The sequence below is a fragment of the Oncorhynchus mykiss genome, chromosome 20 (assembly GCF_013265735.2).
Source record: "Oncorhynchus mykiss isolate Arlee chromosome 20, USDA_OmykA_1.1, whole genome shotgun sequence".
In the NCBI taxonomy this organism is placed as follows: domain Eukaryota; kingdom Metazoa; phylum Chordata; class Actinopteri; order Salmoniformes; family Salmonidae; genus Oncorhynchus; species Oncorhynchus mykiss.
The window spans coordinates 14,757,149-14,778,239 of record NC_048584.1 but is presented as its reverse complement, the minus strand read 5'-3'; the positions used below and the strand labels follow the sequence as shown (position 1 = coordinate 14,778,239).

General features: G+C 43.5%; 2 protein-coding genes across 6 annotated transcripts in view; one reads left to right on the top strand and one right to left on the bottom strand.

The window, feature by feature from the left end:
- LOC110499037 (rho GTPase-activating protein 22-like) overlaps window positions 1-3,782 on the top strand; it is a 42,301-nt gene extending 38,519 nt beyond the window's left edge. The window contains exons 6-10 of the mRNA XM_021575868.2: window positions 242-374; window positions 559-632; window positions 750-871; window positions 1,157-2,129; window positions 2,242-3,782. Coding sequence (XP_021431543.2) covers window positions 242-374; window positions 559-632; window positions 750-871; window positions 1,157-2,129; window positions 2,242-2,464 — 1,525 coding nt within the window. The 3' untranslated portion in view covers window positions 2,465-3,782. The remainder of the gene's footprint in view (window positions 1-241; window positions 375-558; window positions 633-749; window positions 872-1,156; window positions 2,130-2,241) is intronic.
- Window positions 3,783-3,818: 36 nt separating this feature from the next.
- Window positions 3,819-19,490, bottom strand: LOC110499038 (mitogen-activated protein kinase 8). 5 transcript variants are annotated; one of them, XM_036955881.1, is made up of 12 exons: window positions 19,128-19,490; window positions 13,889-14,069; window positions 13,339-13,468; window positions 12,953-13,011; window positions 12,246-12,384; window positions 11,977-12,142; window positions 11,299-11,370; window positions 9,264-9,446; window positions 8,689-8,813; window positions 8,037-8,100; window positions 7,376-7,453; window positions 3,819-7,057 (listed from the first exon to the last, which is right to left on the bottom strand). In XM_036955881.1, the coding sequence occupies exons 2-12, from the start codon at window positions 14,008-14,010 to the stop codon at window positions 6,900-6,902; spliced, it is 1,296 nt and encodes a 431-aa protein (XP_036811776.1). In that variant the 5' UTR covers window positions 14,011-14,069; window positions 19,128-19,490; the 3' UTR covers window positions 3,819-6,899. The 5 variants fall into 5 exon arrangements, with proteins under 5 accessions (XP_036811776.1, XP_036811777.1, XP_036811775.1 ...); XM_036955882.1 differs by having other exon boundaries at window positions 3,819-7,048; XM_036955880.1 differs by lacking the exon at window positions 11,299-11,370 and adding an exon at window positions 10,433-10,504.
- Window positions 19,491-21,091: the final 1,601 nt, after the last annotated feature.

Below are 21,091 nucleotides of genomic sequence, written 5' to 3'. Positions count from 1 at the left end.
GTTATTGAATACAAAATAAATGCTGATTTGTTCAGCTGAAAGTAGAAGTGGTGGTAGAGGTAGTGGTGGTCAATTATTGACGATAGCTGTGATAGTGTATACACAGTACGCCTACATACTGTATATCCTACGCTAAATCCTTCCACTACAATACTGTAGGCCACTAGGCCTTTAGCATTTGGATATTGTGATTCATAGTTAGTAAGGCAACTTTAGATAACTATTTCGTGCCCCGTTGCAGTAACACTGACGTCCACACAGTGGCGTCCCTGCTGAAGCTCTACCTCCGTGAACTGCCTGAGCCTGTCGTCCCTTTCTCCAAGTATGAGGACTTCCTCGCCTGTGCTCAGCTGCTGGCCAAAGACGCGGAGGTGGTAAGAAACACTTCTCTACACTAGTTCTTGTCATGTTAGTACTCACACTATGACTGAAGCCAAAGAGCCAAACTGCTCTGTCATTGGATAAAAAACAGTGTTCAAGTACATTATGTCTGTGTGAAGAAACAAGAGCTGTTGAGATACTGTATGTCATTCTCAGGTTCTCGTCTTATCTTCTTAGGGTGTACAAGAGCTGGGAAAGCAAGTGAGCAATCTTCCTCCAGCCAACTACAATCTCCTGAAGTACATATGCAAGTATGTCGACAAACATCCAACTCCCGTCCTTAGAAGATCACAGTTATCTTATTTTATCACAGTCACAGTTTCATATCTTTCTAATTCTGTTCCGCTGTGCCGTGCCTTTCTTTAAAGGTTTCTTGATGAGGTCCAGTCTCACGCAATCAAAAACAAGATGAGTGTACAGAACCTGGCCACTGTGTTTGGACCAAACATCCTCCGGCCTAAAATGGAGGACCCAGTGGTAATTATGGAAGGTACGAACCCTCATTCATTTTATATCCTACTGATGTTAACAGGCACTGTATTAATCATCTGAGACTTTCCTGATATTTTTTCATTCAAATGGTTGGGAAGTAGGATGCAGAGTAGATATGGTACATCAGTTTATGGAAAGTAGAGTACCGAAACACTTTACTATTGCATGCTATCTATTCATGACTCATCTACTCTATGTCCGGTTCACAAAACATATACTAATCCAAAGTAGAACAGTATTGTACAGTATGGTTCCTTATACCTTTTTATTGTTTCCTGTAAAGGGACCTCCCTAGTCCAGAGCCTCATGACCGTACTGATCAGTGAGCATAAACGTCTGTATTCGGGGAGGGGGGAGCTGGAGGTCCCTGTTCCCCAGTCAGAGGTGACCCTCCAAGGCCAACAGCTCCAGCAGCACAGCATCGGTGGCTGGATTTCTGAGGAGGACCTCCAGAGCTGTCCCACCAACCCCAACGAGGACCTCGCCTGCAGCAGCGCTTCTTCTCTGGATGCTAAACTCTGCACCGCCACCACCCCTCCACTCAGACTCGCTCCTTCAGGGAAGGGGGAGACGGTGGTCAGCCCCAGCAAGCAGACCAAGAATGTTCCCTCCTGGAAGTACTCCTTCAAGGGCTCCTCCACGCCGCGGCCCCCTCCTCAGGCCAAGCCGGCTGTTTGCGCGGCTGACGTCGGTGCGTCCTATAGTGGAAACTGGCTGATGAACGGACTGTCCTCTCTGAGGAGCCACAGGCGCACCGCCTCGGGGGAGCGTGTCAGGGACTCCACCAGCTCTTCCCAGAGACTGTCCACCTATGACAACGTCACCTCTTCCTCCAGCATGGGCAGTGTCCCTAGCGTAGCCAGCACGCCTTGGTCCACCTCCTCCTGTGAAATCGCTGCACCTGACTCAGGCAGCGAGTCCTCGGGGCCTAACTGTGGTAACGGGAAGGGTCCAGGGGAGTGCCAGTGGCAGGAGCTAGCCTTACCCCAGCACCAGGGCCAGATGGGAGACCGGGAGGAGGAGAGAGTTGGAGATAGGGTCTCAGAGCAAGAACATGACAGTAGTGAAGCCATGGAGCTGTGTGTTAGCAGTGCAGGCTGCAGTGACAATGGGAACACCATAGCCAATATATTGGTGCCGTCCATCTTGACGCCGGAAGAACTTGACGGAGGCTCCAAAGTACTTACCAGCCTGGTGGAGGGTCTGAAGGACGAGCTGAGGAAACAGAAGGTGGCCTATGAGACCATCATCAAAAAGTAAGTCTGCAGGCTGCAAATCAGTCAACAATCTTACTCGGGTTACTTGCAGGTATTGAGGAGAGCCGGCTCTACAGTTGTGTAAATCAACCTACGTATGTACCCCCTGCAGGCTGGAGGAGTCGAGTGTTGCTCTGTGTGCTCAGATGGAGCGCCTGGAGCAGGAGATGGAGCAGGAGAGGAAGAGGCAGCGCATGCTGGAGATCAAGCTCCGCAACTCAGACCGAGGCCGTCACGATGCAGAGAACAGGAACCGGCTCCTGGAGAGGGAAATGGAGGACTTCTTCTCCACTCTGGGAGACCTGACTCTGGGAGCAAGGACCAGCAACATTTAATAGCCCTGGTCATAGACTTCTATAGTCTCTTCCCGCAGCCGAGTGCCATGAGTCTGGCAAGGGAGACTAAGAAGTACATAGACTCAATTAATAATACTGCATGTTGTCCAACGCAGGCAGCTGCATCTCTATCTTTCCTCAGGCCTCTAAGTGTGCCTATGACTACCATGAGTATCTATCTGGTGACAAAGCCTCGGTCCTTGGTTTTACTCTGGTCAACTCTGTCCGTATACCTTTAATGTAAAACAAAGGGGTCAACTACTATCATTATGACTGTACAATAATCACGGCTTTGTTAATCATATGCTGCCTACTACAGTACACAATGTGCAAATACAACAATACCAAATACTCTGCTTATAAGGTCCAGTGTTGAAGCCGCCATGACGGTTTGGGGCACATGAAGCTGACCACTGCCCTCAAAGAAACAATTCAAAGGTATCCCGGCTGTGCCTTCAGGGACTTTTAGAATTTAAAAAAGAAAACGGTGTGTGCTTGTCCAAATGGTTCATGTATTGCTTAACCTTAATTTATCACCACTATCCCCAGAGTTACTTGCAGTAAGGTGCCAATAGTTCATTGAATGAAAATGTTGAAACAGAATGTACTGTATGCTTCAGTGAATGTAATGTGTTGTTGATCAAGCCAGCCCTGTAAATTGAGTGTGAATTAATTATCAAAACATTGATATAGATTTGAACGCATAACAATTATATACATTCCCCCAGATAATTCTTATGCGAGCGTTGCATGTTGTGAAACTGTTGCTAGAATCCCCATTTTCAGCAATTGATTACTGCTACTGTTTAGACATGTCTGGAGGCCTGAACACGAAACATGATCTGGTTCCTGAAGTCCCCTATAATCGTGTTTTAATATTGTGACAATGTGTATTAGTTTCAAGGCAATGTGACTGTATTTTGTTGTGTTCTTTTTGCATTTCATACAAGAATCACATGACTAATGTTATCTGATGACCCCTTTCATATGCTGTTCCTATGCTTACGTTTACAAGGTGGTGTTCTGAAAGACTTGGACTGATTTAGACAAGAGTCTATTGTTTATATTCTCCTCAAACGTAAACTTAGGTTAAATATTTATAGTCTTTGATTAAGATTTGAAGGTGCTTATTTATTATGAATCTACACACTTGTAATGAATGGCATTATGGCAATATGAGCAAATAAAGATGACCGGTGTCATTTTGTGAGTGATGCTATATGGGTCAGCATGCTTGTGTTCAGTTCATCTTACACTTAGCACTTGGTGTGTACTCATTGTACCACCAAATTATACAAAATCTCAAGATCATGTACAAAAACAACCTGCCAATGCATGACTCAAATTGTGTTTATTTTATTTGCAGTACATATTTATTTATTTATTTATTTTTTTGGGGGGGGGGGTGTATCATCAGATCCCAATGCATTTATTCGAGTAGTGCACTGTTCATTGGCTGTGGTCCAAGACACACAGAGCCAAGAATTCTTAACTACTTGCATGGCTGGCTTCACTAGCAAACATAACAAACCAGCACCATACATATGACTTTGTTTTTAGGTATTACTTATATTTTTTTAACTTTTATTTACCATTATTTGGCCTTACCGATCAAAATCTATTGGCCACGCATGATGTACTCCCCTCTCTCTGCTCCCTCTGGCCACAGATTGGACTGGTATAGGACCGATTACGTAACATGACTAGATTAAAGTCATAGAGAATCATCCTAATTCATTAAAAAAAAGGAAAACATGGATTGACAGTACCAAACATTTCTCTACCTTCAGAAACATACAAACTAACATGGGCTAGACCCATCACTTAGTTTACTCCTAGCACATTTTGCGGAAGGTATTGCACATGAACTGTAAAAAAAAAAATTTTTTTTTTTTAAAAGGAACATAAACAATTATCTTTACTTCTAGGTGAAGTATTCATAATGTACAAAACTAGAAGTTTCCTAACATTGACAATAGTACACTTTCAAATAAATAAATAACGGAATCTGTATTCACATGTCTTCAATAGCTAATCATGTGGGCAACTAAGTATACAAGAACGTATTGAAATTTAGTGAGGTAGTTCATCAAAGCCTACTTTAAAATCATGATGATACTTTTTTTTCCCCCCAAGAGATGTGATACAAAATCAAAAGAAAGTCTACAAATTCCAAATGTATCCCCAATAATGCTGGGCTAACAAAATTAAGACCACTTCAAAATAACAAAATAAAAAAATATCTCGTCTTGATGAATTATGTTATTGTGTTATAACACAGCTTCTATAATAGTGGATAGATCTCATTGGCTGTCATTCTGCTTCCCCTTCCACAACACGTCATGTTGCCAAATAATCCATTATGTTACATTTTACATTCTGTAATGACTCTATTTAGGACAGGAATTATTCAACACCACCACATAACATCTACACTGCCACAGTAGCAGTTACCATTCAGCGCAAATACATTTGGTTTAATATAAAACCGAGGAAATTAGGCAAAAGAAATCTTCCCTTCTAAAATCATCAAGCACATTCTCATTATGCAAAGTAAAGCCGCAAACCGCACATGCCTACCAGTGATTGTTATATTTTTTTAAATAAAAAATAAAAAAATTACTTTGATGAAAGACCTACCTAAAACTGCCCCTTTCTGAAACTATTTCAAATGTATATTATGTGCTAAAATATTCTAAAGCATACATCATCCGCTTGACAGAATGTAGTCTCCAACTTCAGGGTCATACCGATGCCGTAGAAAAATATACAGTGCATTTTTTGATAACGGCCTCAAAATGTGATTGACTTATTTGTGGAAACTACTATAGGCCTTATCAGAAACCATTAATGACCTACAGTATGCACACCATGACGACTACTCCTCTTCCTAGATACTCAGGAATGAACGATTGACAAACTACAGGCACTTTTCCCATTTAAAAGCAAAATACTTTTTTTTTTAAATACACTGGAGGGACACTATTATTGCATACAGTTCAGAATCATTGACTACCTTGGATTTCGTGGTGGTTCAGTAATTATTTTGAGAAGTACTGTACTAAGCTTAGTGTGAAATAGATTTAGTGCAAACATGCATACACCTTCTGCAAAGGGCTTAGCCAATACCTTCTCTGAGACTCATCTTATTACACTCATCATTTTCCCAATCTAAAATGTTCAATATGCAGCACGTTGGCAACCGTAAAGACAAAATCATTAAGGTACATTGATATTACATGAATAAAATGAGATCCAATTTTTGGGGGTATATCGTTTGTTTCTGCGCTTGCAGCCTGCAAAATCTCCATCCCTCTGAAGACAATCAGCATCACCACATACACAAGCCCTCTCTACGTCCACGTTTGGACTGAACCGAAGCGCAGTCTTCATAGGACTCCTCACAAGTCGTGTGTTCTAACTAGTCACATCCCATTTCTCACAAAGCTTCTCAGTACAGTAGTGCCACTGCCATCTTTCTCTGTCCTAGTGTTTAACATAACCCCACTGTCAAAGCAAAAGCCACCTGGAGAAAAGAACCACTGGTGAATAACTGACCAGAGCAGAGGAAGAAGTGCCTTCAGCTCTCGTGACAAAAATTCAAATGATCTTCTGAGCTGTTTCCTGTCTGGACCTATCGGCCTCCTTTTGATCATATACTGGAATACCCATAAAATATGAAAAGAAAATTCAGGCAAACTTTTTTACTGAAAAAAAGAAACACAACATTTCTTCTCTTACCAAAAGGAAAAATGGTTCAGGAATCAAACAGCATTTTGAGATATTTTAAGACTAAACTAACAAAGAACAAAGAGAAAAAAAAGAAAGCTGTTTCATCAACTTGGATTTTTTTACAAGGAAGTAGTGACTCACAAGAGGAAAACAGTTCTAAAGTTTCTCAAAATTCAATCCAATGGATATACGCGTTAAAACACAAAATCCCATATAAAATAGGCAAAGTAATATTACTATTCTGAAGGGGAGTACTAAAATTAGACATCAATTAAATTATAGTTGAAATGGCTTACTGCAAACTCAAATTGAAAAAAATATATTTACCATAAAATCTGTACAAACTCATTCAACATCAATATGGCCAGTTGAAATAGCAGAATCTTGAAATAAAAGTTGCTGAAACTAAAAACAAACAAAAAAAGCTTTGCTAAAGCTTTTACAGATGTTCTCAAATTCTCACCAGCGGTCGAAACCACAGCGTAGTGAAGTCATTCTCAGGTTAAAAAAATATTGATATGCCACAATAAATTACAGCCTGGACTCAAAAAGAAAATAACTCAAATAACTGTAGCAGTAGTTTTCGGGGAAAATTATAAAGGATTAAAAAAATCATTTAAAAAAAGGTGAAACTGGCCTAAACTCTACACCATTGAAGACAAGCGGAGGGACCGGTGGGACAGGGCCCAGGGCAGGGTGATAGTCATCTGCAGCAGCCCAGTGGGTCCGTGTTAGAGGCTGTCTCCAGGCTGCTGTCCGTGTCAGAAGCCAGGGTGGGGTCGGTGGACACATCGTTGACGGACGAGGACGATACAGAAGGGTACTGCTGGGAGCCGCTGCTCACTGCTGCACCTGTGCTACATGTATGGAGAAACATAGAAGGGGCATCAAGTCAGACTTGAACCACAAATTACTTCTGGTTAGGCTATGACATTTCAGCAGAGAGAAAAAGAGAAACGTTTCTTGAAGAAATGAACATGGTCCTTCAAGTCGGATCTGGAGCAGAAGCAGATTATGGGCAGAGAGACAGTGCCCGTCTCAATTTGTTCCTACCACAGTGCACTAGGACCAGTTTTTCCTGACCATGGGACCTGACCAGGAAAAACGCTGGGCCAGAGTTATAAGCTATAATCAGGGCGGGAGTGCTCATTCCCCATAGAGACAACGCTCTAAACTAACCTAAAGACGCTGGCTGTCCCCGGATCACTCCATTCTTCGTTCTCTCCTCCCAGTCCTGGACCTCCATGTATATCAAATCTGTGATGGAACACAACATTTAGTAAAGAGAGCAAGTACAGTAGCGACTTCCGATAGCTTCACCAAAACGCTCAGGTTTTCCAGAATTCCGGATTCAGGAGGGAATAAGGAGGAAATCTGGGAATCCGGGATTTTGGAAAATCTGGGAATTTTGGGAAAGTTGGGGAATTTTGCAACCTTAGACAAGAGACATAAACCTAAGAAGAGCATGACAGACCGCAACACAGCAAGCATGGTGTGACACGGAGTCGACACTTGAGAATAGTCAATAAACAGGGCTCTGTTCAACAGGGCTCTGTCAAAAATCATCAGACCAGGTTTAGATTAGACAGGGAGGAGGGGCAAAAGACACACCACACACTTTAGACGGGGATTTGTTAGGACAAACAGACACGCACACAAAGGAGAAAAACCTGCATAACACTCAAATATTCATATTAAATGTCCCACAGGTATATCGTGAGATGTAGATTCTTAGTAGAGTAATGTGCACTTGTAATGTAACATAGTGCAAACATTTAAAAGTGCTCGTGTATGCGTCAAAGCATGGGTAAGCAAAATGGCTTCGCTCTCTCTACTGTACCTTTCCACTCCTCCACTGTGTGTTCCCTCTCATCCAGCTGCTTGTCAGTGATCAACGGTGGGGGCTGCAACAGGAACAGGACAGAGCATACTGTAAGTGGGGTGACACGGCGACTGATAACCTTCTCTTCACTTGGCTGAGTCACATTCAAATATGTGCAAGGCGCTGCCGCACTGCTGCCAAATCTACACGTCTCAAGGCCGATTTCTTTTTCCTCCCGTTTTGAGGAACTGGTGAATGACTGAGGGGAGTGCAACGTCTCATTCTTCACCCACACACTGCACGTTAGCCGAGGTGGAGATTTCGAGACTGAGGGATAACAGGCTGACACATCCAAGTGCAATCTCTGTGATGACAACCTGCCTGTCAATGGAAGTCAAATCCAGAGCACCTGCTTTCAGCGACGGCCTGATAAACAGTCAGAGACGTTTATCATCTGATGTGGCCTAAGCCTTTGGCAGGCAGGCAAACTCACAGGGCTTTCATGGTCACTCTTACTGTGAACCACAACTAAATGCATTTTTTAGAAGCATGCACACACATTAAGACACACACAGAGTAGACCTGAAGAGTCATGTTATTATCTAACATAAGAGTAGACAACACAAGAACCACCCCTACACGCCCACATAATGAGCAAGTAAGTGCTTACCGCCTCCACTTCAGTTGGATCATACCACACGTTGATGTAGGGGTGCTGGAGAGCCTCGCTCACAGAGATCCGTTTGGATGCATCTATTACCAACATCTTTGATAATAGGTCTCTGGCTTGACTTGCTGCGAGGCAATTAAGAAAATAGAGAAATTAATGGCATGGGCAAAGTCGACTCGGCTGACATTCACTGTGCTGATAAATTAGTGTAGTGTGCCAGAATAGAGTCCCTTAGTCAAACATGATCAGAATCAAAGCAGAGAGTAAGGCCTCAAACCACTACATAAAAGACTGCATTAATCATCATCATCATCTAACTTGACTACTTTCTGTGGAATTAACAATTGATCACATAAGTAAGTCGGACTCTATTAGTTAGCATATATCAGAGAAAGTGTTAGGCATGTAATGTACTTATACTCAGCAAATAACTGTCTATAGATTCAGAATATTTTAGTCATACAAACATGTAGGAGACATTTTGCATCTCACAACAGGCACCTCACCATGACACACAATACTGCAGTTTTCATGCTTTGGGTGTCCCACAGGGGGGGGGTGCTCTGCCCGCTTACCTTTCAGTTTGTTGTGCTCCGAGTCGGCTGGGAAGAGGACGTCGGGGAAGAGCTTCTCAAAGGTGAACCCGGCGTAGCGGGGTCTGTTCTCCACGTAGGTCCTTACCGACTGGTTGAGCTTCATCAGGAACTCCTGACTGGGAGTCCCCAACTGCTCGATCACCTTGTTCCACTGATCAATATCTGACGTTCCAACATGTAAGAAAAACGCTGCACAGGGCTTTTCAGAGGCTTTTCAGAGGCTTTTCAGAGGCTTTTCAGAGGCTTTTCAGAGGCTTTTCAGAGGCTTTCCACAAGGGGGACAATTGACAAAGTTTAGTTAGTATAAAGAAATCGGTTGTCGTGGAGAGTTATGGACACTGGACACATGGAGGAGGCTAATTTCTTTCACTGTTGCCTTTGCTGAGCAACTGTGAGTGAGTAATCAAGGGAAAGCCGTTTGATCTTCTCCCATGAGACAGACACACAAAACACTGAAAACAGAAGCGAAAGCCTCGTTGTGGGACTGTATAATGAGGTGAAGTGATCAGAACAGTTTTCCCTTCAGTTGAAACGGCCTCCGACAGGTACATAGACATCGCATCATGGTATCGGTCCCATTATGGAGTCTGTGAGAGTACGGGCAGCACCATTGAGGACATCTCAATTTTGAAATAGTGAATGTTCTTCTTCTACTAGTTGTATGAGTTGGTAAACAAACTGAAAGGGTGCATACTGCCACCTAGAGTGTTATTTGAACCGGTATAAGCCAAGGTTGGTGATTTACTTCCATCTGAAGTTATAGAATGTTTCCTCACAAGTGTAATTAATTGGCTGATCCCTCCTGGTGACCTGGATGGAATTATGTGATCCTTCCTTAACCCATAGAAAGTCCCACCTAGTTGACTACTTCAAAATGGTGGAAGTCCTCAACGGCACTGCCGATACTGAAACAGGCTTTTGAGCACTAGAGTCCTCGATCTATCTCTATGGTACAAACCCATTCACATGTACCCAACGGAAATGAATTTGTATGCAGTAGTAGGACGGTCTCAGCACCACAACACACACACTCTTTCACACACATAACAAACAAATTTGCACGCACATGCATACAAACTCACACACACACACACACACACACACACACACACACAATGGAGGGACGATGAGGGTCCAGGGAAGGATACGATCTGTGCCTGGGAACAACACACTACCTCGGACCATTTCTGCCATGATGCAGCCAATAGACCAGACATCAACTGAAAAATGAAATGACAGTAAAATTAGCATGCAGAACAGAAACAAAAATGAAAAATAACAAAACAAGGAACGACTAACGACGCAGACAAGGTGATGTGTGTGAATGCAAACAAAGGAAATGAGTGCATGCAAACTCTCACGTCAAACCGCGGTCAGTGTCCGACTAAGCAGTGTATCGTGATACGGCGTGGGCTCTCTGGTTCACTCTCTGGCATATTATTAACCAAAGTGGAAGAGGGCCAGAGAACTGCCTTACACACCACCCTCAAGACTCTCAGTGGGGTAAATGAATACCATCAATTTAATAGACAAAAGCCCATTTTAGATAATTGACAAAAGCTCTACCAGGCCACCATATACAGCACATAAGATATTCTGTGTTAGGAGAGTGTCCATTTCATATTTTTGAACCAAACGGGCTGTTTATCTTGGAAGAAGACCGTCAAACAATAATATGAGGTAAGAGGGTATCTTTTGCAATTGCATTTCTTGGTACAAATTAAAAGAGCAAACCATTCTGTTTCAGGTGCTTGATGTGTGAGTCAGAGGTCCTTCAAACTACAGTGATGGGTGCTTGGGGGATAGAGTGAAGGGGGGTAGGGGGGGGGGGGGTAGAAGTGGGTGAGGAGGTGTCAGGCATTTCAGAGGAGAGATGGAATTTCGACAGTTGCTCTTTGACATGAATCTCTGCGATCCATTGTAATGAGCAAGGCTTCAAAAAGAAACTCGCCGGCGCTTTTTTTTTCTCTCGTTCAAATGCTGAACTGAACTGCTGCATGCAGCACAAGGATACAATCCCTTCCTGGAAAAAGGATTTTGTGGCGAACCATTTCTGCCATAATGCAGCCCACAGCCCATATATCCACTAGATGTGTGTCGCATAGAAAGAAGGAGAAGAAAATAAGCAAAGCAACAAGTCAGCAGGAACGTTTGGGACATTTTTTGGTCAAGAGTACAGGGATGCCCATATTTCCAGGCAGTAGAAGTCGAAGTTAAATAACCCCCCCCCCCCCCCCCCCCCCCGTATTTGAGCACTGAATTTCAGCGCTAAAACAAACCGAGTCCAATGATTCGGAGATATCTAGCCCCATCACATCTGCACATAAGACATTGTTGCGGAAAATGTCCATTGTTAAAGGCATGCGCACTAAAGTGAACGTCGTGCATCCACACGTGACTGGATTCCCACTGACATCTAGTCCAGCTGGACCGTCTCTGCACCGTTTCTGCACCGTCTCTGCACCGCCTCTTAGAAAACACAAGTGCTACATCTGCTGTGCACTGGCTCTCTAAACAGGAGGAAAAGGAACCCACCATGCATAGCCAGGCATGCCACCGTCACCTCAGACTGTGACACTGACACGGGAGGGTGGTGGGGCTGTGAGGGTGGGTGTTAGGACATTGTGGGCCAAGCATGCGACAGGCAGCGTTCCGCAGCACGCACAGCTCTGATGATTGGTCCCTCACTCACCGTTGGCCTGGTAACCCATGCCCAAGATGACTTCAGGGGCGCGGTAGTAGCGGGTCACCACATACGGGGTCATCAGGAGGCCTGTGGCCGCTGTCCTGGCCAATCCGAAGTCCAGGATCTTCAGTGTGCAGTCCGACTTAACCACAATGTTGCTGGGTTTCAGATCCTGAGGGTGGGGTCAGGAGGGGATATGGTTTAGAGAGATGGGATGGGTGGACAACTCTCTAGAAATGTCAGGCGAGGCAAGGCGTGCGTGTTTGTGTGTCTACCCTGTGTATGATGCCCGCGGCGTGAAGGTGCTTGATGCCACACAGCATCTGGTAGAGCAGATAGGACAGCCGCTCGTGGTCCAACTCCATCTGGATCACCTGGCACAGGTTGGCATCCATCAGCTCCATCACAATATAACTGAGGATGGATACAGAGGAGAGGGAAGGAAGGGTGGGTGAGATGACACGTACACTCTCACAAACATATGCATACACATGCAAACACACACAGATACACCCAAGGACATGCAAGAATAAACACTGATTACGTCTCTCTCTCACACACACACACACACACACACACACACACACACACACACACACACACACACACACACACACACACACACACTCACACACACACACACACACACACACACACACACACACACAGGCTGCCTCCTCAGTCATAGCAAAACGGTCCGTATACCCTCAGGCTATGATTTGTTCATTTGTATTTTTAGCTCCAATCAGGCAGACAGATCCTCACAGTTCCTCCCTCCGCTCTGAGAATGAAATCACATTTCGTCCCATGCACTGCAACATACTAACCCATCCGTTATCCCACAATGGACCCTGACCCCCAACTACCATACACTGCGCAAAACAATTGTTGCGTATACTTCCTGCCATTTCAGCACTACAGCCTACCAGGGAACACTGAGCATATACGATATAAAACCAAGGACGACGACGACGTTACTTACACATCTTGGAACTCCTCCAGTGTCTTCTGTGGCGTGAATACATTTAGCAAGCCAATAATCTGTGGAGTTACAAAACGCATCAGTGCATCATGGTTCTATGAGCAGCATACGGAGGGACACCGCATTCAGTGCTGACAAACACACTGCATAATGGTGCACTGAAACAGCAGGTTAAAAAAACGGATAACGCTACAGAAAATAGACAATTGAACATTTGGAAAAACGTCAAGAGCTGGCGTAAAAGCTACAAGAGGATAGCAACATTCTGGAACGATGTCCGTCGTGAAAATGAGACGCATTTTTACAACTCCCCTTTCCCACTTGGCGCTACCCCCTTTTTGCTATGGCAGGTTCAGAGAGAGAGAGAGAGAGGGAAAATAGCTTACGTTCTTATGGTTAACACATTTCATGAGCACCAGTTCTCTGTAAGCTCTTTTGGCATGGGTCTGGTTCTGGAAAGGCCGGCTGAGTTTTTTAATTGCAACATTGCGTTCGAGGTTGTGGTCATACGCTGAGCTGGGAAACACAAAATAGAACAGGTTTGTCCATACTGCATGATGCAATCTGAAAAAGGCAAGCATGGCCAAACATCAATGTCTTTCATCCTTTTTTTAATAAAATGTTTTTTTTATTTTTCTTTAACTAGGAGGCATGTGAGTTGTTCATACTTTCCCACATCCTAGATCAATATCAATAACGGGGTTCAAGTGATTGAAGCCTTATACTGGACCAATGGCATACAGACAACCTGCAACAGCTAATAACATATCACATTGACTTCCAATGGCAATTTTTTTTTTTAAGCTATCAAATGGTTATGTTAGATGATGTTAATTTCCAACGTAACACACGCAGTTCTAAGATAGCCACTTGATATTGAGTACTGGGCTACAGCGCATCTCTTTTCCTGTCTAATTCACAGCTCCGTCTACTCACCAGACAATTCCCTGTGCTCCGGAGCCGATGGGTCTTAAATTCTGGTAGCGCTTCAAAACCGTAAACGTGGAATCACCGACATCTAAACTGTAAAACTCCTTTTCACGCTTATTCCGATTCATGATGAAATCTGGACAAAGTGTGTATTTTGGGCATCCAAGTGGAACTTCTGTATCAAGACCTAAGAAAGATGGAGAAGACAACAGGAAGATAAATCAAATAAAAGTACTAGCATTTCATCAGCTTAGTACCTGGACATTCCAAGCCATAGTTTTTTTTTTATTGATTGACAAAGGCAGCATTGAGAATTTGATTGACATAGGCTGCATTGAGTGTAAAAAGCAATGACATTTGGATCATTACAGTGCATTGTGGAAGTATTTAGATCTTGTCCCGTTTTCCACATGTTGTTATGTTACATCCTTATTCTAAAATGTATTTAAAAAAAACGTAAAACTCAATCACAGCCACGCTCAAGGTCCTAAACGATATCAGAACCGCTATCGATAAAATACAATACTGTGCAGCCGTCTTCATCGACCTGGTCAAGGCTTTCGACTCTGTCAATCACCTCATTCTTTTCGGCAGACTCAATAGCCTTGGCTTCTCAAATGACTGCCTCGCCGGGTTCACGAACTACTTCTCAGATAGAGTTCAGCGTGTCAAATCGGAGGGTCTGTTGTCCGGACCTCTTGCAGTCTCTATGGGGGTGCCACAGGGTTCAATTCTCGGGCCAACTCTTTTCTCTGTATATATCAATGATGCCGCTCTAGCTGCTGGTGATTCTCTGATCCACCTCTATGCAGACGATACCATTTTGTATTCATCTGGCCCTTCTATGGACACTGTGCTAAAAAAACTCCAAACGAGCTTCAGTGCCATACAACACTCCTTCCGTGGCCTCCAACTGCTTTTAAATGCTAGTAAAACTAAGTGCATGCTCTTCAACCGATTGCTGCTGCACTCTCCCACCTGACTAGCATCACTACTCTCGACGGTTCTGACCTAGAATATGTGGACAACTACAAATACCTAGGTGTCTGGTTAGACTGTAAACTCTCCTTCCAGACTCACATTAAGCATCTCCAATCCAAAAATTAAATCCAGAATCGGCTTCCTATTTCGCAACAAAGCCTCCTTCACTCATGCCGCCAAACATACCCTCGTAAAACGGACTATCCTACCGATCCTTGACTTCGGCGATGTCATTTACAAAATAGCCCCCAACACTCTACTCAGCAAACTGGATGTAGTCTATCCGTCGCCAAACCTACTGGCTCCAGGTCATCTACACGTCTTTGCTAGGTAAAGCCCCGCCTTATCTCAGCTCACTGGTCAGCAGGTATATTGCACTAGTCATCCCCAAAGCCAACACTTCCTTTGGCCGCCTTTCCTTCCAGTTCTCTGCTGCCAATGACTGGAACGAAATGCAAAAATCACTGAAGCTGACTTTAAGCAGCTTACCGATCACTGTACCTGTACACAGCCACACCTCATCCTCATATTATTACTTACCCTCTTGCACCCCAGTATCTCTACTTGCACATCTATCAGTCCAGTATTAATGCTAAATTTGAATTATTTTCACCTCTAGGACCTATTTATTGCCTACCTCCCTACTCTTCTACATTTGAACACACTGTACATAGATTTTTCTATTTTTCTTTCCTTTTGTGTTATTGACTGTACATTTGTTTATGTGTAATTCTGTGTTGTTGTTTTAGTCGCTCTGCTTTGCTTTATCTTGGCCAGGTCACAGTTGTAAATGAGAACTTGTTCTCAACTGGCCTACCTGATTAAATGTCCCACAGTTGACAGTGCATGTCAGAGCAAAAACTACGCCATGAGGTCGAAGGAATTGTCCGTAGAGCTCCCAGACAGGATTGTGTTGAGGCACAGATCTGGGGAAGGGTACCAAAACATTTTTGCAGCATTGAAGGTCCCCAAGAACACAATGGCCTCCATCAATCTTAAATGGAAGAAGTTTGGAACCACCAAGACTCTTCCTAGAGCAGGCCGCCTGGCCAAACTGAGCAATCGGGGGAGAAGGGCCTTTGTCGGGGAGGTGAGGAAGAACCCAATGGTCACTCTGACAGAGCTCCAGAGTTCCTCTGTGAAGATGGGAGAACCCTCCAGAAGGACAACCATCTCAGCAGCAATCCACCAATCAGGCCTTTATGGTAGAGTGGCCAGACCTCGGTAAAGGGCACATGACAGCCCACTTGGAGGTTGCCAAAAGTCACCTAAAGACTCTCAGACCATGAGAATCAATATTCTCTGGTCTGATTTAAACCAAGAATGCCAAGCGTCATGTCTGGAGGAAACCTGGCACCATCCCTATGGTGAAGATTGGTGGTGGCAGCATCATCCTGTGGGGATGTTTTTCAGCGGCAGGGACTTGGAGACTAGTCAGGGTCGAGGCAAAGATGAACGGAGCAAAGTACATGATGAAAACCTACCTCCAGAGCGCTCAGGTTCTCAGACTGGGGTGAAGGTTCACCATCCATCAGTATAATGACACTAAGCACACAGCAAAGACAACACAGGAGTGGCTTTGGGAAAAGTCTCTGAATGTCCTTGACTGTCCCAGCCAGAGCGGACTTGAACCCGATTGAACATCTCTGGAGAGACCTGAAAATAGCTGTGTGGCAACGCTCCCCATCCAACCTGACAGAGCTTGAGAGGATCTGTAGAGTAGAATGGGAGAAGCTCCCCAAATACAGGTGTGGCAAGCTTGTAGTGTCATTCCCAAGAAGAATCAATGCTGTAATCGCTGCTAAAGGTGCTGCAACAAATACTGAGTAACGGGTCTGAATACTTATTTAATTGTAATATTATTTTTTATTTTAAATTAGCAAAAAAATATTTTAAAATAAACAGTTTTTGCTTTAACATTATGGGTTAATGTGTATAAATTGATGAGGGAAAAAAACATTTAATCAATTTTAGAATAAGGCTGTAACTTAACAAAATTTGGAAAGAGTCAAGGGGTCTGAATACTGTTCGAAGGCACTGTACATCGTTTCTCTTCGGCTTGAAAAAAAGGCCTTTCCTGAGGTTTGTGGAAGCTCTTTGCTATCATTTAAATAGAGCTGCTTAAAAAACAAACACTTTAGTTGCATGCTTGGCTGAGATATGGGGCAGAGCTAGGAAAGTTTCTCACAAGCCAATAGAGAAATCTCACAGCTATCACATCGAGAGTGACTAGAACCACCGTCTGATGACCATTTGTGCCTGCAGAAATGTTTATTTAAGACTCATTGCTCAGGCAAATAAGTAGGAAGGAGTGAAGCAGAGAGAGAGGGGAAAAAAAGAGAGGGAGGGAGCGCTGGATTTGATATGGAGTTACAAGACAAAATCATTACTCAAATGTAGGCCCATTTCCACTGGCTGACGGCCGCACAGTCGACAGACCATTACTTGACCTCCATAGGCCTACACAGCCACATTCCCCCTCCACTTCACACGAAGGGACATTCACGGGGGGGTGGGGGGGGGGGGTGAAAGCCATGTCAACGGCCTGAAGCCGTGCTCTGAGATGGCGGGACTAAAAAAAATAGGTTTCGAGGAGCTTGAACAAAATGATCCACCGACACAAAAGGGAAGTGAAATCGCTCCGTGCTATCGTGCACTCTGGAGCAGAATGAACGGCGGCGCAAACAACTGAATGACGATACCTACAGAGGGACTGGACTGTATTGAATGGTATGCGTGTCATTGTATTAAAACAACATAAATTACACTAGTTTGATTCACATTATAAATGGAAATGTGAGCATTTGCGTTATAATTCGTTTGTGAAAAGCTAACAGGCAGGATAAAAACACTAACCCATGCTGTATGCAACAAGGTTTACTAAAAGAAGGAGCCACGGAGCAGTAGAAGATGTATCTATGACATTTCGTCTTTAGATGTGGCACTCGGATAGATGAGTGGTAGAGAGAGAGAGCGCATCTCTCACATAGACTCCGAGAGAAGCTGAGAGAATATGCGATAAGAGGGAGGCACTGAATTGTAGCCATGAAGCATGTCGTCGCGGACAACATCACCCACCCACAGGTGAAGGCTACATCGTCCGTTGCCGTTTCAAGGTCTCACTCTAAATCACAAGTATATGGTCTGGGGCATTTCAGTAAAAATGGGGGCCATTTCATTCACAGCAATAACTGAAGTGCATAACAATTAATGTCTCTCCATCGTGCCATAATGCCCAGCTGGTGTCTACATCTAACCTAAATTAGTATGACTTCTCACATTATCGGTGGTTTTCACCAGCCTACTTTTCCAGCTAATGAAGACACTGAAGCCCATCACCACTGACCGCAAGAACGAGCAGCGTCAGAATTAGAAGCAATTTGTCAAATAACCCTGGCTGCATTCCTCTATGACACACCTTAGGCTGGAATGGCCAATGAAGGTGTCCAACATCTTTCAAAACAAAATGCGACAGTAATCTTTTACCCAATGTTTGTTACCCGAATGGATAGACAGTCAAAGGAAGATATGATTTAACCATATTTACCATCATTATAATTATATTAATTATATTAATCGCGTTCTTATTATCGATAGACGGGTGTGTCGATGTGACAGCTGCCTGACCATAACACCGTCGATTAATTATTCTGCAGTGTTTTAGGTATATTGGATGAAATGTATTCGATCCAGATAAACTGACGACATCATCCATCAAAAGTGTTACAATTTTACACAAGCTGTTGCTATATCTCTCACTTGTTTAATAGACGTCGACTTGACGCACTAGCAGAATAGGTAAACCTGCGAACACAAGTTTATACTCCTCAATCCGTGGTAGGCAAATTGTCAATTGCCCATTTCTTTACCGAATGGTGGGCATGTGTTTCATATTTGAGAAATGTAGTATGTCAAATGTAACCAAGGCATTTATGTTGTCAGTATCGGCTGCGGAGATAGGTAGTTGTTACAACGTAACGCGGCAGGTAGTTACAGTCTTGTTACAATGTAGCGTGTTTTGTAGCGTCCCGTGTGCGTTTAAATTCATCGCGCATTAATAAGTATCCAATAGCCAGATTTTTTAAAGGCGGTGCACGTCTTTAAAATTCCAATAGGCCTATAGGCCGAAACTCGGCAATATGTTCCAGCAAGCTGGTTGCAGCTATTTATTGTAATTTCTGTGTTCCTTGCGACCCATCAGTGACAATACCCTCCCCCACTGCTAACAATAACATGTTTTATAAAGGTTTCATATGGAACTCACCTCACTCCAAAAGAACACGTTCGTAATTCCAAAACCGTAAAACCGCGGTTTCTGGTCTTCAGTTTAAATATGCAGCAGAATGTTTGAATATCTTATAATATTTCCTCGTTAGTAAGACAACCTCTGAGTCCGCTGCGTTTCCTTCCACTGGCAGGCCTGGATCTGCCGAATACATGTGTACTACGTAACCTAATCTTTGCGCTTCCGTGACACAAACAGTTTCTGCTATTTCATACCGATGTCGTCGAAACCTTGCGATGTTTTCCGGTTGCGGATGAGAACTGGGTGACATTCAAGAGCGCAACGCCCTGCGGTGTTGTATAGCCTACCTCCCGCGAGTATTCTCTGATTGTAGTGTATGCAACATTATGCATGACAAATTAGAGGCATTTAGGCATTCTACTTCTCATCTCGCCATAATAAACACACGCACTGAGAGCGAGAGAGAGAAAGAGCGAGAGAGAGAGAATATAGAGGGATATGTTTCCCATGCCAATAAAGCCCTTGAATTGAGAGAGAGGGAGAAACCTTCCATAACAAAGCCATCACCTACAGAGTATTAACCTGGAGAAGAGCCCCCTAAGCAAGCTGCTCCTGTGGTTCTGTTCAGAAACACAAACAGACCCCACAGAGCTCCAGGACAGCAACACAATAAGACCCAACCAAATCATGAGAAAACAAAAAGATAATTGCTTTATACATTGGAAATAATTTACAAAAAAACAGTGCAAACTAGAATGCTATTTGGCCATAAACAGAGAGTACACAGTGGCAGAATACCTGACTATGTGACTGACACAAAATTAAGGAAATATGTGTCTATGTACAGACTCAGTGAGCATAGCCTTGCTATTGAGAAAGGCAGACCTGGCTCTCAAGAGAAGACAGGCTATGTGCACACTGCCCACAAAATGAGGTGGAAAATTAGCTGCACTTCCTAACATCCTGCAAAATGTATGACCATATTATAGACACATATTTCCCTCAGATTACACAGACCCACAAAGAATTCGAGAACAAATCCAATTTTGATAAACTCCCATATCTACTGGGTAAAATACCACAGTGTGCAATCACAGCAGCAAGATGTGTGACCTGTTGCCACAAGAAAAGGGCGACCAGTGAAGAACAAACACCATTGTAAATACAACCCATATTTATGTTTATTTATTTGAACTATTTGCACATAATGACATTTGAAATGTCTTTATTATTTTGGAACTTTTGCAAGTGTAATGTGTATTGTAAATTTTGTATTGTTTATTATCTATTTGACTTGCTTTGGCAATGTCAACATATGTTTCTCATGCCAATAAAGCCCCTTAAATTGAAATTGATTGAGTGTGTGTGTGTGTGTGTGTGTGTGTGTGTGTGTGTGTGTGTGTGTGTGTGTGTGTGTGTGTGTGTGTGTGTGTGTGTGTGTGTGTGTGTGTGTGTGTGTGTGTGTGTGTGTGTGTAAGAGAGAGAAAGAGAGAGAGCGGGAGTTGGCTCTTCAGTCAAACAACAATCACACGTGATTTTTGAAGTTCTCATTTAAAAAATAAATAGGCCTATTTTTTAACATACTTTGTGTTTATAGAACTGAGCAGAACATACTTGTCTCACCTTTCACCTCACTGTTCAATTGACAGCTGGGCCGCGTTCCTCTGCCCAGGCGTTGCTGACTCCTGCCAGATTTTACAACGCCTATAAAGGTATTTATCAGGTAAGGTATCAGCTAACCACATCATATATTATCGCAATCTGTCAATCGATTACACAGTTGATGACGTCGCACGCAACCATTGGTTGATGCATGTCAATTCTGAGCAAGGGAGCGCGACCATTAGCTACAGTTTATCTTGCACAGAGTACTTGGCCACACCAATTGGTTGCTCACTGCCTTGCCACTTGTCACACTGCTGCTGCGTAATCCAATTGAGTTCTTATAGCTGGAGTCTAAAAATAGTCCAAATTAACAGAAA

Coding starts and splice junctions, on each gene's coding strand:
- LOC110499038 (XM_036955881.1), bottom strand. CDS start 14,010: ATGAATCGGAATAAGCGTGAAAAGGAGTTTTACAGTTTAGATGTCGGT. Junction 13,469..13,888: donor GGAGCACAGGGAATTGTCTG/GTGAGTAGACGG, acceptor TGTGTTTCCCAG/CTCAGCGTATGACCACAACC. Junction 12,143..12,245: donor CCGCGGGCATCATACACAGG/GTAGACACACAA, acceptor CCCCACCCTCAG/GATCTGAAACCCAGCAACAT.